General features: G+C 45.5%; 1 protein-coding gene across 1 annotated transcript in view; it reads left to right on the top strand.

The window, feature by feature from the left end:
* The window catches only part of CACNA1C (calcium voltage-gated channel subunit alpha1 C), a 742,093-nt gene that overhangs the window by 711,864 nt on the left and 13,113 nt on the right, over nt 1–17,116 (top strand). Inside the window, 9 exon segments of the mRNA XM_025198804.1 lie at nt 99–190; nt 1,759–1,924; nt 3,316–3,443; nt 5,082–5,178; nt 7,531–7,633; nt 9,765–9,866; nt 11,722–11,849; nt 13,636–13,770; nt 14,566–14,918. Coding sequence (XP_025054589.1) covers nt 99–190; nt 1,759–1,924; nt 3,316–3,443; nt 5,082–5,178; nt 7,531–7,633; nt 9,765–9,866; nt 11,722–11,849; nt 13,636–13,770; nt 14,566–14,918 — 1,304 coding nt within the window.

The following is a 17,116-nucleotide window of genomic DNA, read 5'->3' as shown; positions in this document are numbered from 1 at the left end:
CAGGTTGCTCATAAACAAAGAAGAGCAAGGAATTATTGTTGACAAGAATGCTTTGGTGGCTGCAAGACTAAGCTGACCTGACCTCTGTTTTCTGGTAGGTGTTTGGTAAAATTGCGCTGAACGATACCACAGGAATCAACCGCAACAACAACTTTCAGACCTTCCCACAAGCAGTACTGCTGCTTTTCAGGTGGGCATCTTAAAGCTTTGGATCTTGTGTCTTTGAATGTCATTGTGTCTGACCCTTGTGCTGAAGCATGTGCTCCATGCTCCAGCCCCTCCACCATGCTCTGCCACCAACCGAAGCCCAGGGCTGAACCCTGTACCCCCTGCCAGCCCAGGGCTGCTCTGCCCCAGCTCAGACTGCTGCAGTCCCTGGCTGGCAGCAGGCTCGGGGGGTCAGCCTCGGTCTCCAGGTGGCAGTGGAGGGTGGTGGAGGGGCTAGCTGGGGCATGAGAGTGCTGAAACTGCAGAGCTGTGTGACTGACCCTGCCCCCTCCCCTGAGCCTGCTGCTAGCCCAGGGCAGAGCAGCCCCAGGCTGGCAGCAGGCTTGTGGGAGGGGGTCAGCCGCACAGCTGCACAGTATCAGCACTCTCGTGCCCCAGCCAGCCCCTCCACCACCACTCAGAGCTTAGGGCTGACCCCCTAAGCTTGTTGCCAGCTCAAAGCTGCTCCATCCTGGCTCTAACTGCTGTGGTCCTGGGTGCATGTGTAAATGCTGCACCAGAGTTTATTGCTTCAAGCTAATTGCTCATGTAGATGCACCCAGTGTCTCCAAATGTGGAACCTAGGATCCACTGTGCAGGATAAGATGGCTGGTCCATGAATCCTAGTATCCTTCCTCCAGCAGTACCCTATAGTTAAAGGTTTTAGACAGAGAAAGGCAACCCTTCCTCCCAAAATGCATCTGTCTTGCTCAGTGTTTTATGTATGAAGGAGGGAGAATTATGTCCGCCACCCCCCCCAACCCAACCCCAGTTTTTGATCACCTGGTGTCCTAAAACTGGCTGTTGCTGTGTATGTTTCGTTTGTTTATTGCTGTGCCTATAGTTATATGGCATCATGGCCACCAGATATTTCACTGTCTAAGGTTTGGCAGCATACAGACAGTACATAGTTCCTGCCAGAGCTCCCACCAGATACCTTCTCAGCCTACTCAGGTCATCTGATGCTGCCTCTCCAGGTTGTTTGCTTTCAGTCAGTCACTTTCCCTTACACACTGGTAAATCATGTGATCTGAGTAGGACGCTAAACACTGATCAGGGTACTATTACTTGTTCAGTTTAATGCAACAGCTCTCTGTGAACTGGTGTGGAGCACCCAGCTCTGGCCATATGCATCAGGCAGAGTGGGCCTACTGAGGGGAGAAGAGAATGAAGGAACATAAAATCTTGTCCTCCCTTAAGCTCTGAGCAGCTTCCTTCCCTTAGTGCAGGGGTGGCACTGGAAGCCTCTGTGTTTGGTGTGCAGCAGATGCTTCAGAGGACAGACAGTACAGTGGTAGATAAGGCAAGGAGCAGAAAGCGGAGCAGCAGATCAGGCAGCAGAGGAGGGGAATGTGCCAGTTCACATCAAGCCTGTGCCTGGCCCCTTCTGATTTAGGGTCTTTCCTGCTCCCACTGAAGTCAGTGGCAAAACTCCCATTGACATCACTGGGAGTAGGACCAGATTCAGGGTGCTCGCAGATCTTTCCTTTTAGAAATGGTCGGTCACTACTGACTTCACTTCCCTGTTCATATGTATGCTTTTATACCCAGGTGTGCCACAGGTGAGGCCTGGCAGGAGATCATGCTGGCCTGCCTGTCAGGCAAGAAGTGTGATCCTGAATCAGAACCAGCCAACTCTACTGAAGGCGACCATTCCTGTGGGAGCAGCTTTGCCATATTTTATTTCATCAGCTTCTACATGCTCTGTGCCTTCCTGGTGAGTCAGCATTGGCAGCACAAATGAATGCTGGCCTTTGACTTCCCTGACTTCCCCAGGCACTGACACTCTCTGGCAAAAAAAATGATCCTATAGATGGAAAATCTGACTTATTCTATCTGCAGGAGGTGACCAGCTGCCTCATACTGCCAGCACAGCTGGCCTTAGGAGTGGGTGATGTGGGCGAATGCCCGTGGGGGGCATCAAACACACAAGCGCACATGCATGCGAGCAGTCCACGCTCACAGCAGTGTTCTCACCCTGCCCTGCCTGATTCCTGCCCCAGGCAAGCAGAGCGGTGCCCAGCCCAGCTGCCCCCTCCCCCTCCCCCCCACCAGCTGCTGCTCAGGAGGAGCTGGGCCAGGCATGTGTGGGAGGGATGGCGCCTGCTCCAGTCTGCCCACCTTGCTTCTGCAAAACAGTAGTGGTACTTTCCTGCCTGCCTGCTTGGTGTATCATGCTGTTCCACATCCCCACTGGACTGCACCCTGCCAGCCTACCTCTGCCTGAAGCAGTGCTGCTGACCTGGTGGGGCAGGGAGGGGCACCAAAATACAAGTTTACCCAAGGCACCATTTTCCCTAAGGCCGGCTCTGAGTGCCAGTGACATTTGGTCACCCAGATTCATGCTCTTTAGAGCTCTAAAGAAAGCTCAGCATCTGATCATAATGCAGATAAGGATGTCCCTCCCCCATCAGAAGAACAAATTAGTGTCCTGTGGTTGATGCTGAGACTTGCAACACCTCACCCCCGCTTCCCACCTTCCCTCCTACCTTCCTTCTGGCTGCTGAGCAGGTTTTTATCCTATGCCAGCAATTACTGTGAAAATACACGTATCCCACTTGCATCTGTTCAGTCTTGGCAGTGCAGTTCTCCTGGCATTGTTCAGTCCTGTAGCACTCGCTTTGCAGCTGGCCATTGGAGTTTAGAGTGCTCTTTCAGAATGTCGATGTTTTAAAATAATTGGGCTCATTACCAGTAAAAAAAACCCGTATTCTGTCCCTCTGTCCCCAAGGGAATAAAACCTCACCCTTCCAAGCAAGGGCTTCTGTAAATAAGTAGACCAGAAAGCATGCCTGGAAGCTCAACAAGCATGAGCTTCATCTAGTGGGTAGTGGGAAGCCAGAGTTGAGGGGCCCTTGCTCAAAACATCCTGCCTATAGCACCTTCTCCTTTGAATATGAGGCTGCCAACTCAAAAGCCCCAACTAATCTAAGCTGACATAGTCTCACCCCATGAGGGAAAAGGCAGTCTCTGATGTAGCCAGAAACCAAATGGTGCAAAGCTTTATAAGTCCAAATCAAGAACTTGAAGTGTATATGGGCTCAAACAGAAGCAGAGTGAAGTCTGGTCATACCTCATCCATCACATCGCCTCTGTCCTTGTTTACAGATCATCAATCTTTTTGTAGCTGTTATAATGGATAACTTTGATTACCTGACGCGGGACTGGTCCATTTTAGGACCACACCACCTGGATGAGTTTAAAAGGATTTGGGCAGAGTATGATCCTGAAGCCAAGTAAGTGACCAACCCTAAACTTTACAAATCACTTGCAGATATGGTCCCATTCTCTCTAGTCTCTGAGTTCTGACATCCCTGAGCCAATATGGTAGAGTGGCATGTTCCTCTGGCAAGAAACAAGCCCTGTAAGAATAAGTGTTATAGATCTCTGAAAAGTGTAAGGGGGGAGCACTAATGTGGCCCCCATCAGCTCCCCATTTGTGAATCAGTGGCAAGGGCAAACTGCTCCAAGATACAAGAGGAGTGAAAAGTATTCCAGTCTATGAAGTAAATATTCTGCATTTTGCCTTGCTGCACATAATTATAAATTCTAAACAGCTAGGGGAAATATAGGCCATGTAGCAGACTAATGAATAGGCCAGTGGGAAATAAGCATTAAGCAGGAGTCTTCTTGAGAGGACTGGTCTGCCATAGCACATGGGATGGAGCCCTGGATATAATCCACCCAGATCAACCCTACTTTCTGTGGTAGGCATAGAAAGTGGATTTGGAGCCCTTAGTAGGCCTTGGCCATAAGCTCAGAGCAGAGAGGTACAGCATTCAGTCGTTGCTTTTTCATGTGTCAACTTCATGACAGCCACTCTGTGGTTGTGCTGGCACCAACCCCCTTCACTGAGTGTCTGTAGTACACATTTAAGCCTGAATTATTCCCTCAGTTACACCACTGAAGTTAGTAAAGCTGCACAAGTGTGACCAACAGGGAAATTTGACCCTTGGGTATCAATATAGCTCACTTTTAAATGCTCTTAGATTTGATTTTCATTGACACTGAACCCCATTTGTTTACAGCACTCTGACAGTGAGAAGAAGCTTTAGAGCACATGCAAATGACGTGTACTTTAAGCCCACCTAAAGACCTCTTGCTAATTCTATAGATCCTAGTGTCCAAGGCTGTTAGGTGTATGATTAGACCTGTGTGTTTTGGAGCTGGGTGACAAAGGGATCTGTCATGCTCTTTCTTATCTGCAAATGGGCATATTTTCTCAGTCCCCTCTGCACATCCATGCTAAATCCTGCCTACCTGAAATTCCCACTTTAACTTTGGCAAACCTCCCCCATCCTCCACCCCTTTCTGAGAGTCAGTCCCTTTAAGTGGTGAGTGATCTACAAATTTTGGAAAGCACAACAGCAAATTTCCAAATGAGTTTTACAGAGTTAGTCAGGGACTTCATTCTCTGTATTGGTCACTGGCCCCAGAAATGGATGGGCACAGTAACAAGAATTGAAGGATAGTGGATCAGAGCTCCAGGAAAAAAGGCCAAACCCTTCCTCTAATACTCTTTACAAAGGCCACGGGTTTTGAGCAATTAAGTATTTTGAAAGAACAAATTGTTAGACTAGGCACCCAAAAACTAAGGTACTCAAAATCCACAGTCAGTTTTGCAAATATTGACTCAAGTATAAAGTGACTGGTGTATTGCCTATACACAGTAACATTTAAATCAGTGCTGTTCAAGTCCTAAGTGATGCACTGAGTAGAAGAGCCACTGTAAAACCACATCTGCCATGTCAGGTTGAAATGGAGCAGTTCCAACCATCTTGGACTGGAGGCCTCATCTGGCACTCAGGTTGTATCCAGGTGGACCACCAGGTCTTTTTGCAGTAGTTGGTCCCTTATTGTATGTTCTTCTTTAGGGGACGGATCAAACACCTTGATGTGGTGACACTGCTCCGGAGGATTCAGCCTCCACTTGGCTTTGGGAAGCTCTGTCCTCATAGAGTGGCTTGCAAGGTAAGACAGTACCATGAGGGGAAGGTTAGAGAAAGAGGAAGCACAAATGCAACAAATTGCATCTTGGTAGGCCATATACTCACTTTTCCTGATAAGCTAGAGTAGTGGTACCCAACCTTTTGGCCACACAGGCTAGATTAGTGTTACAGAATCAGTCTGCAGGCCTAATCGAGTCCATGCACGCAATCCAGTGTGTGGAGCTGGCCCAGCCAAGGTCCAATCCAACAAAAAGCAGAGCTGGCCTGGCCAGGGCACAGTTTGACACGTGGTGCCTGCCCAGTGCATGGCCAGCATGCAGGACCATGTCATCTGACCTACAGGGCTTGGAAATTTTGGCAGCAAGGGAGTGCTGGCAATTGAAACTTCCAAACGCTGCTAAATGTCCACACTCAGGGAGAGCCCTGTAGGCCAGATAACATGGCTCCAGGAGCTGGAGGTCAAGCACTACTGATCTAGAACAGCAATTCTTAACCAGGGTGCCATGTGATTCTTTTAAGGGTGCCACAGGGTGTCATGCAATATTAGCTCTTTTAGCTCTGTTAGATCTACAAACATCTACACATGATTCACAAGAGATTTTAAATAGGAATCTTTAGTCTTCAAACCATTCTGACCTGTTGTGGTCTTTCTGATTTCTTTGCACCAGAAGAACTGCCCTGTCATTTTTCCATAATCAGAAAAAAATGAAAACTAAGGCAAAGGGGTTCCTCAAGTCTAAAAAGGTTGAGAACCACTGATCCGAAGTCTAGGGAGCGTGAGGCGTGCTGTTTTATTAGCATGCTGCTTCATTAGTTTTTAGTCAGGAATCTTGTTAGCTTACATGATAGACAACTTGCTAGAATTTATAGACATTTCCTAGTATAGGAAGTCTCAAGTACAGATAGTGATAAATGCTATAGACATGCTCCTTTGGGAATGATAATTGAAGTATGGTGGTAGGCTGGAGAAACCCACCAGAGGAAATCTGCTGCCTCCTAGTGAGGAAGCTGGGAATATCATGGGTTTACTCTTAACCTTGTATAATATAATTCCATCTATGGTGTGTTTGGGATGGGTCTGGGACTCTTCTGTTTAGAGACTGCAGCCAATGTTTAGTTATGTTCAATGACATAAATACATTTTAGCAGTCTGGTTAGAACTCATTTGTCATATCAACCTACTGTCTAAGACAGTACTCATGTAACTATAGGCTTCTGATATCAATTATGTGCATGCAACAGACAAACAAACAGACAAAATAGATAAGATCACTGAAGGACAGATGGGTATGAGGAAATATCTTTAAGATTTTTCCTTACAGTAACCAAGGTACCAGAAATATGTTATTCCTTCCTTATGTTGTACCTCATTCTCATTTAAATACTTAGTCTAAATTAAACAGCAGTAATTCCTCCATGTATTTTTGGTTATAAACATCCATCCTCCAGAAAGGATTTTTTTTCCAAATGAAAGAGCAGTTTATAGGATGTGAAATTATTTGTGAATCTCCTTCAGAGTTGTAAAGTTTTTTATAGTTTTTTCAGAAGTAACTTATGGCCAGACCGCTCTAGCCTGTTTTCTTGCCAAGCTGAGCAGGATCTAGTTAGATCATTGTTACCCAGTAATTGCAAAAGGGGGTGCTGGAGATTCAGGGGCTGACACTTCCCTTCAGCTCATCACTGAACTATTGTATGATGCGTGTTAGTGGACAAAGTACTAATGAAACCACCGGGGATAAGCTGTAAAATCAGGGCCTTGTGATCATTATAGATCTCTTAGTACAAAAATAAAGATATAAACATCCCTGTATCAGATGCTGTCTGACTCAGAAATTCTCCCATCATTTTCAATAGCACATGACATAAACTTCATGCCCAAAACTATTGTGTAATTTTGTTGTGTACTACTAAATATCTCTGCACCAGAGATGGCTGCATTTCAGCAGTGGACAAAATGACTTCTAGGTAGATTGCAAAGCACTTAATTATTAGGAATGAAAGATGTCATATAAATGTAAAATACTGATGCTGTTGCAATATAATACTAGCTTGTGTAGGTGTATAGCAGGTAAAGACTTACTTCCTACTGGGCAAAATTAAGGTTTGATTATATCCCAGCCTAGGAAGGATTATCCACACTGAGCCTGATATACTTATAGTATATGGCAATAATTGAGAGTCCTCTGGGCAGACACTTTCAAGTGTATTAATGATATGAAGAGTCCTTTACCTGTGTAACCAAGCACATGGGCTATATGTGCATAAGTAGAAGAGAATGGAAATCTGGGAAAAAAGGTCTGGAGAGAGAAGCATTTCCATTTTTAGTGTGCACTGACTCTGCATGATTTCTATGTTTCTTCTCCCTGCCCCACAGCGCCTCGTCTCCATGAATATGCCACTAAATAGTGATGGGACTGTCATGTTTAATGCTACTCTCTTTGCATTGGTCAGAACAGCACTGAGGATCAAAACTGAAGGTAACATCCTCATTGACTGTGGGGGTAGATGGATGTACTGAAATGCGCTGGGTTTGAAAATAACAGATGGGTATCGCATACATAATACAATCCCAGCTTTTCACTTTGTGTGTGATATGAGAAGCAGTGCAGATATGTAAAAATGAAAAACACCTCCCAGGGACTGAACAGTGTTTCTTGCTGAGCATCATCCAGAAAACTGGTGCCATCTGTGGTATCATTTCTGATGATTAGTAATTTTTTTTGATTCCTTATGTCATGGTCTTGAAATGTAAATCTTCAGCCCTACAGAATCCTCCAATGCCAACCAGGGAGAACAAGAACATGGAAAGAGGAGAAGCTGAGGATTCTCCTAGGGCGGGGAATCTGAACCAACAGTACAGCTGAACTGGCTAGCTGCCCCTCACCCTCTGCTGGACTCCTAAGCAGTAGGAGGTGATAGGCTGGACTGTCTTGCAGGTCCTACCCACAATGAGCTTCCAGTCCAAGGGTACACCTCTGCAGGCTTACCTTGATAAAGGACTCTTATTATCTTTGATGCTTATATAATTGGGCCTGATGTTAGACAGACAAATATTATGGACATGGGAAGCACCAGATGGTGGTGGGAGTAGTGCTGAACACAATTGTTACTTTGTTTTAATGGTGTGGGAACTCACTGAGGTTACCAATGTTAGACACTGTGGGAGTAGAGCACTCAGGAAGGAGAGGAGGTGGCTTAATGCACTAGGAGAGAAAAGGGACTTTCAAGTGTAAGGAATGGCATGGGAGAATGAATATACATGAGAGTCAGGGTAGCCAGGTAGGTAACTTGGGAGGTGGGCAGCTGGAAGGGAGTGATATAAAACAGTGTAACTATTGGTCCCTTCAGGTTTCTTAATATGCCACAGTTGTGTACTTCACAGACTGAGGTTATTAGAGTCTCAGAGCTATTCTTCATTAAAGAAGAAAGAATATGTTGAAAATACCCTTTGTGTCAGTTATTAGAAACATTTTGCCTTTCTGGAGTATCTTCTCACAGCACTCCACAAATGCAGTGCAATTCAGACTCTAGCACTGCTGTTAGGGACGGAGGGAGTCTGTATGGCAGTGGTCACCAACCAATGGATCTCGATCCACTGGTAGATCTCGGAGCCTCTTGCAGTAGATCTCGGAGGCTCTTAAGTTGATCCAAGGCTGGGGTGAGGGACTGAGTGCCCGTGCGCATGCACGTGCACATCGTAGCCCAGCAGGTCAGTCTGTGGGGAGGGAAGGGGCAGGGGCTAGATCAAGGCCCCTGTGGTCAGGCACAGTGCTGCAGAGGCAAGAGCAGGGGTAAGTTGAGTGGGGCCCCAGCCAGGTGGGACTGCTGAGGAGGCGTGCCCCCAAATAATTTTTTCTCCCTTTGCCTCGATCTGCTGCCCCATCGCCTCCCCACAGACTTACCTGCTGGGGAGGGGGGAAAAGGGGGTGGCAGCAGTGCACGGTAGATCTTGGGTTGCTTTTAAATGCCAAAAGTGATCTCCTACTTAAAAAGGTTGGAGACCACTGGTGTATGGCTTGCAGAAGGGAGAACTGTCATGCAGAGAGTAAAGTGAGGAACTCCAAGGAAAAAGCTGGAAGTAGAATCCAGGTCTCTTGATTCCCAGATGAGCTTTGATCACTAGGCTATTCTTCTTCCTTTCTCTGTCCTGTTACTGTGCTCTGATTTCCCTGGATCTCCCTAGAATCTCAAAGTGCTGGACCAGACCATCCTCATGATCATTTATAAAATAAAATGTTGCTGCAGTTTTCTGTCTTCTTCAGCCAAGCTGTCTCCAGTGCCAACTAGGGGCAGATGGTCAGCAATGCCCTGAATAAGTGTGCTCCCTTAGCTTTCTGTCTGTAGGGAGATGAGAGAAGCTGCTGAATCTCTGCATGTGTAGGAATGAGACTGCCTGTTACAATGGAGTAAGCAGTGGTCAGATAATCCCATTGCCCAGATCTGGTTGTTGAGCCCTTGCTGTTTGTGAAGCTTTCTCCTGTTGTAAAAAGAAGCACCCTCAGACTCTAGCTGCACCCTTTTCCTTTTTTTAGGTGCTGTGGCTTACGTGTGAAATTGTTCCTCTCTTGGGGCTGGCTTAATTCCTCTCTCCACTGATTTCCTGGGCAGGTAACCTGGAGCAAGCTAATGAGGAACTGCGAGCAATAATAAAGAAAATCTGGAAGCGCACCAGTATGAAGCTGCTGGATCAGGTCGTGCCCCCAGCTGGCGGTGAGCACATGGGCCCTTTTGTGTCTGTTCCCACCTAGTTCTTTATCTGATTTTTGTCTGTCCACACTCCTGTCAATCTGTACTGCACCTTGCAATCCCTAGAGTAAGTTGATTGGGAGGCACACTTTGCTCTGAGAAACAGTATCTACTTACCTGACTCGAAATTATGCAGACCCAGTCTGTGCCAATGAATATGTAATTGTCTCAATGGACAGGTTGTGAGATGAGATGGGCAAGTTGGGGAGAAGAGAAGAACAGTATAGTTCCAAATAGCACATCTAAGGGCATGGCCAGATGAATATACTCCTCAAGATAATTCACATTGGATTTGCACACTGATGCTAATTACACCAAGATCAGTAACAGACAGGTGTAGCTCACAGAATAGGTGACTATTACTGCCTTGCTTTTAGGCAGCAAGAAAGCAGGTAATAGCTCCTTAGGATGAATGCAAACAGACAAAACCTAAACTACTGCAACTACTACTGGTTTGAGTTCTACTCCTAATTCTTTCAGAGGCGATTCCATGGATTGTGCAAAAATTATTCTGGCTTAAGGGTTTGTCTTCTATCCACTACTTTTTTCACACCAGGGTTGTTGTAGTTGCAACAGTGTAAATGTGTAGTCTGTCCAGGCCCTAAATGGACAGTTCTCCAATGATGTGTGGAGAGCAGGATTTTTCCTTGGTGCTCGTGGCCTCTCTGTGCATTTCTAAGCCTTGTCTTTCAATTAGTACACCTGTGAGATCCAGGTAGATATGGTGGGCCAGCATCTCAGCTATAGCCACCCCCAGAGCTTTAGCCACCCTCAGAGCCACTCGCAGGCATTTTGGCACCTAGTCCAGGTCATGTGAAGAGCATGCCCCTACACATTATTATTGAACATTTCTTCCGTTTGATTTGGTGCCCTCTCCCCCCTGCCCCCGCATGTGAAGGTGCCTGGGTCAAATCCGCTGCTGGCATTGCTCTTCCTATGGTACTGGCTCCCCCCCATTTTTGGAGAACTCATAATGACTTTGTCCATGACATGACCTTTGTCCTTTTCCATTTCCCTCCATTTTCTACTGCATATTCTCCCCTATGCCTGACCTTCTTGCAGTACCAGCTCCTTCTCTCCACCACTCACATAGCTTACTCTAGACTCACTGACAGTTTCTAAACATTGACTCTGTCTTAACAATGAGACATCATGTTGGTCACCAGTGCAGCACCTTTGCTGATCCCCATGCAGCTGCAGACCAGAGTAGCAGGGAGGAGATGGTATTCAAGGAAAAATCCTCAAGCTTATGTTTAGCTCTTGTTTTTATTTAACTCTGTGGATCAAACCCCAAGAAACTGCTCGTGAATCTAGGTGGGTTGTGACTAAATAAAAAAAGAATGAGGAATTGAGGCATTGACTTTGATGAGAAAGTAAGCTGACTAAGGGGACAGCAGGACCCATATGATTTGTCCCTTGGTTTGAAGCAGTCCAGGTTCCACTGGTCAGACCAGGTACTAATCTCCCAGTGGGAGCTTACCAGGACACTGAGGCCCTATCTAGTAAACTGGGGCATGTAACCAAAGCAGGAACCACTTCTCTATAACATGGTAAGACATTGGGTGGCACTGCAGTAATAAGTGTTCTACCACTGTAACTAATCTATGTGAAGAGGAGAAGGATACCTCTTCCCCCAAAGAACCTTTAAAACCCTGTATACCAGTACATGGTTCTTCAACCTGGTATACCAATGCACTAGGAGCAGATGTTTCCCTTTCTCCATGGTTCCTGGTATTGATTCTTTGAACTGCAAGACTGTAGATCTTGCAGTAGTCTCAACTGAGCTGTTTGCTTGCTTTTGGAAATATTCCCCATTCAGATGACGAGGTGACTGTTGGGAAGTTTTATGCCACTTTCCTGATCCAAGAGTATTTCCGGAAATTCAAGAAACGCAAAGAACAGGGCCTAGTTGGCAAACCCTCACAGAGGAATGCTCTCTCCCTGCAGGTGAGTGTGGGACAAGATATGGACACATGCATGGGTTGAGCTGAGACCAGGAAATAGATCTGTGGATTAATAACTTTGTACAGCGCTTCAATCTTGTTACAGACAAGGATAATAAACCATGTCTCCTTCCTACCCAGTGGTACCCATTTTGATATGTGTACTGAGCATTTGCTGTTAGATGAGAAGGTCTGCTTACTGTGGATAGTCATATCAACTCCTCCAAGTAAATATTTGTCAGTGAGCGAATTATGCCCACAATTTAAAAATCTTTTGGTAATACTTGGCAGATGACAGGTTACTTTGGTTGGCTGAAACCAAGTAAAAGAAGGATCAATACCCTTATTATGTTCATCACCAAACGCTTTGAGGAGAGTCCCACTAGAGATATATAAGTGAAGCTATTGGGCCAACATGCAGCAGCATTTAAGAAGTAGGAGGCATCATGATCCAGTGGATAAGGTAGCAGATTGTGAATCCTGAGACCTGAGATCTGCTTACGGCTCTGCTACTGATTCACATTCTGGACAGCTGGGTCATATGAAAAAATGAGAACATTCTGCTGATCTCAAACAGGGCAACCTCTGCTCTATCTGCTTCTGAAACTGTGAGAAAATGAGGAAAATGTGTGACACTGGAGTCAAAGCAAAAAAAATGTGCCCTGTCAGCTGTAGGGCAGTCTGAGTAGGTTCTAGGTGCTCAGCACTAGCATTATGACAGCTTTCCCATCTCCTAGGCCAGAACTGATGGAAACCCATTCTGGTTAGAAAGGTTTGGCAAATGCCTGATATAGTTTCTCACCAAAATTCTCAAACCTGAGCACCAAAAAATGTGGTGCTCAAATCCATATTTAAGCAATGAATATGAGTGGCCTGATTTTGCAAAGGTGCTGAATATCTGAGGTACTACTGACTACAGTTAGAGTTGTGGATTCTCAGCATTTCTGAAAAAGTGCACTTTTATTAGTGTGCTTAAATATGAATTTAGGAGCTAAGTTTAAATCATTAAGCTTATGTGCATGTGCTGGGCTAGTTACAGCAAAGAACTGAAATGACTCCTAAATTCTCTTGCCAGTTCTGCCAGAAATTTGGTATGTCACCTTGGACAAGTTACCTAACCTCTTTATGTGTTAGTTTCTCCATTCTAATATGATAAAGGGCTTAGTCCATCTGTCTGTCTTTCCATAACACTCTTGGAGTACTCTGATTGGTTGTCTGTAAACAACCAGTCAGAGTGCTCTGCAGAGACAGACAATGGCAACAAAGTGGAGGTGTGAGGCCAGTGGTGCTGGCCTTGCCCCCCTGCCCCAGCCCTGCTCTTTGGAGCCAGTGGCAGCGTGAGGTGCTGGTGGAGGGGGACGGAGGGGATGGCGGGGCAAGCTTCCCCTCCTCTGCTCCTGGGAGGTGGTGGTGGTGTGGCAGAGTGGGGGGATATGGCACAGGGCCAGACACGGAGTGGGGAGGGAAGTGGGGTGGGTGGCATGGGGCTGGATGCAGAGCAGCAGCAGTGCAGGTGGGTGGCAGTGTTCTGTCCCCGTGCACCTCCCCCCCCCGCGCCCCCCTCGGCTCCCCGGTCACCTCCCCCCCCCGCGCTCCCCCCCAGTCATTCTTGATGGGCAATTTGCTAGTCTCTAAGATAACAGGACTTACTGACCTAGAGGAGGACATTGACACTGGCTTAATTTAACAAAACAGTCAGAGAAAAGCACTGGATGTAATGTGAAGTGGTACTGTTTTTATTCCTTCCCTCACTACGTGACAACACTGAGCTGCACTGTACTGTTTTCCAGGCTGGTCTGCGCACACTGCATGACATTGGGCCAGAGATCCGACGGGCAATCTCAGGGGACCTGACAGCTGAAGAGGAACTAGACAAGGCCATGAAAGAAGCTGTCTCTGCTGCTTCTGAAGATGATATCTTTAGGGTAGGTGCTGCTCCTGGGACCCTTCTTTGCCTGCTGTATAGTTCTTTGCTTACAATGTCTGTGTCTGTTTTAGAGATCAGAGATGGACAGTGTACAGGCAGATCTAAGTAAAATCAGAGAACGAAATCCTGAGAACTTTATACAAATTTCATTCCATTTTTTCTCAATGGAAATTTTTCACAGGATAGAAAACTTTCCTGGACAATCAACCATTTTTTCTCCTTAGTTTCATCCCATGATTTCTAGTTATGGCCTTTGGGCATCATTTCTTCTCCCTCCATGGTTTCTCCACCCTCCAAATGCTTACAAAAAGTTATTATAAATCTCATCTGTCATGTTTTAGATAAGCTAAGATTGAGATAATTGGCTCTCAATTCCTCACCAGACCCTCTAATTGGTTGATTATATTAGTTGCTTTATCCGGAATTCTTTTCAATCTCTGTGGTACTCTGCTGTCTGGAACCGAAAACTATAGCCCAGATTCTTCATCCCACCTAGATGCCAATCAACACAAGAATGGCAGAGAGGTAAAAGATGCCTTTTCACCACTCAAGTACCTCTGTATTCTGGACCCAGCCTCTATATCTTAGCACGAGACTCCACCCTGTCCCACCTCAGTGTCCTTTCAGAAAAGCCCACATGCTAGGGGCATTTCCTGATATAGAAGTGGTCTGCTTGTACAGCTTGATGTAGTGGGCCCATACTGGCCATTCTGCTAATGTCACATGGGGGAAATGCCCTTGTTTGTACATCTTCTCACTTACCAAGGGAATATATCTTCTTTTTTACAAACAGAGGGCTGGTGGCTTGTTCGGAAACCATGTCAACTACTACCAAAGTGATGGCAGAAGCACCTTCCCCCAGACATTCACTACCCAGCGCCCTTTGCACATCAATAAATCTGGCAACAACCAGGGAGATACTGAGTCCCCATCCCATGAGAAGCTAGTGGATTCCACCTTTACTCCTAGCAGCTACTCTTCTTCAGGTTCTAATGCCAACATCAACAATGCCAACAACACTGCCTTGTGCCGCTTCCCAAGCCCACCCAATTTTCCAAGCACTGTCAGCACGGTAGAGGGACATGGCACCCCCTTGTCACCCACCATATGTGTGCAGGAGGCCCCTTGGAAACTTGGATCCAAAAGGTAAGCTTCAAAGAAGGGATGGTCTGTTGGGCTAATGAAACCCATGCATATGTTAAAAAAAACAATAATACTGTCTACTCAGATACTGTTTCATCATTCTCCCACAATCTGCAGGAATGTTTCTCAAACTGGGTTAGATGTACCCTTTGGGTAATGAGGCAAACTTCCTGAGGGTATGTGAGGGGAAGATGTTGGAAAGCATAAAGGGGAAATATGGAGGAAATGGAGGAGAAAGATGGAGGAAAGGGAGAAGAAAGAAAAACTGGAGAACAACTTTACAATATCTCTTAGATTACTTGAAAGAGACAGAATATGACTGTAATCTCACAAGGTGTCTTTTTTATCCTTGACTTGACTTGACTTGTAATCAATGCGGTGTGCCTTAACTTAAAAAGTGGTATTCAACCAAAAAAACAAAACAAAAAGGTCGAGAACCAAGGGTTCGAGATGCTAAACAAGATACTGTTCTGCACTAGATCTAAAATGAGCTCTGGGGTTCATCTGGCTACACAGGCTAGCCATGCTGCAGAAATACCACATTCATCCTTTAGGAAGCAGGAGGATTTAGCACCACCTTTGATCAACACCTTTGACTTTCCAGGCTTTATCATGCAACTGCACCCACAGGATCTGAAGAGAACTGCACCTGCAGCAAGGTGTTTTAACTTACCGCTAATTAATTAGAGAAGAAATGAGGAAATACAGCTCATACATGAGAACACAAAAAGAAGCTCACAGAAAAAACCTAGATCAATGTCTTTCTGTCAGTGGGTCATGTCCCCCCAAGGGGCTCATAGAATGCAGTCAGGGAAGATGTGAGGCCTTGAAAAAGTTTATTACAATGTAAAGCCAAGAAAATCTTGCCTTCTGCCTACAGTCTTATTCTTCAGGGTCAGATAATCTCTGTCAATCCTGGAAACCAGTATTGACACACAAATAGTATATTACGTGTACTGTTATTGTACATAACATTTTTCTCACTTATAGCTAATGTAAGGAGTGGGTTGTGAGTTTTTTTTTACATTGAATAAGGAGATTTTAATCTGAAAAAATTGAGGAACACTGTTCTAGGGGAAAAGAGAGGCAAATAATAAGATGACAGTGTTAAATGTGTTCATGTACTTCAATAAGAATCCAGTGACTTTCATTTCTCAACCTTCTTGCTGGAAGCCAAAGGAATTCCATGGTCATTTGTTTTCATCCTTGTCTCTTCCATACTTGTGTGTATGTTGCATTCCTAACATGGTCTTCTCTTCCCCCACTTGCTTCCTTGGTGAACTAGGACACATTACTATGAAACATCAGGACGGTAGGTGTTTTCTTTCATGCTTTAATGCTCTCCAGATATAAGACTTCAACTCCTGTTGAAGTTAAGGTCCAAATCCCCATTAGTGTTGAATCTAAGTCCTTCCTTCTAGTGTCAACAGGGATGAAAGAAGAGGTAATGCTCTTGCTGATGCTTTCAAAAGGTTTTCCCAAGCTGGTAGACAGTTATGTGGAAATTGAAATACTTTCTCAGTGGGTTCACACGGACTTTTCACCTCTATGTCCATGTGATCACAGACTTGACCATAGTCATATTCCAGTCACTGTGTGAAGTCCACTCCTACCTGTTGTTACCAAAACACTGAAGGGTTTAGTTATAACAATGCTGTGTGTGCTGGTGAAGGAGCTGGTGAATCTTGGGTCTCCTCCCTAACACCTTTACAGCTGCAGTTGCCTGTCACTGACAGCAAGATCATTTGAACATTCTTCCTTGGATTTCTTCTCAGCTCACCCATGCCATGATATACATATTCACTTTCCTCCACTCCCCCAGGCTTTTGAACCACATGAGCAAACAACCATATTTGTCTTCCTCTCTCTTGCTTGCATGGGACTTCTGTGCCATGCTCTGTTCTGAGAGCACTGGTAAGAGAGTAAAAGTGACTGCTGCCCAGATCTCTGCTCTTTCCATGTTAGCTGTTCAAAAACTCAGTGTCTCTAGTTTCCACTCTGCTGCTTGCACACTCGAAGTACAGTAAAATAGCAAAAAGCAGGAAACAGAGGTAAAGAGAGAACTCAAAGGCTCTACCCATTGCAGAATCTGTATAGTGGCTAGTGAACACAGGGGAGTTATCTGTATATATCATGGGAGAAAAGTGACCAATTATAGCAAAGATAGAGAGGAGAAAGAACAAGAAAGGGGCAGAGGGAAA

The sequence above is a fragment of the Alligator sinensis genome, unplaced genomic scaffold (genome assembly GCF_000455745.1).
Source record: "Alligator sinensis unplaced genomic scaffold, ASM45574v1 scaffold87_1, whole genome shotgun sequence".
Taxonomy (NCBI): domain Eukaryota; kingdom Metazoa; phylum Chordata; order Crocodylia; family Alligatoridae; genus Alligator; species Alligator sinensis.
This window is presented reverse-complemented; position numbering and strand designations above follow the sequence as displayed.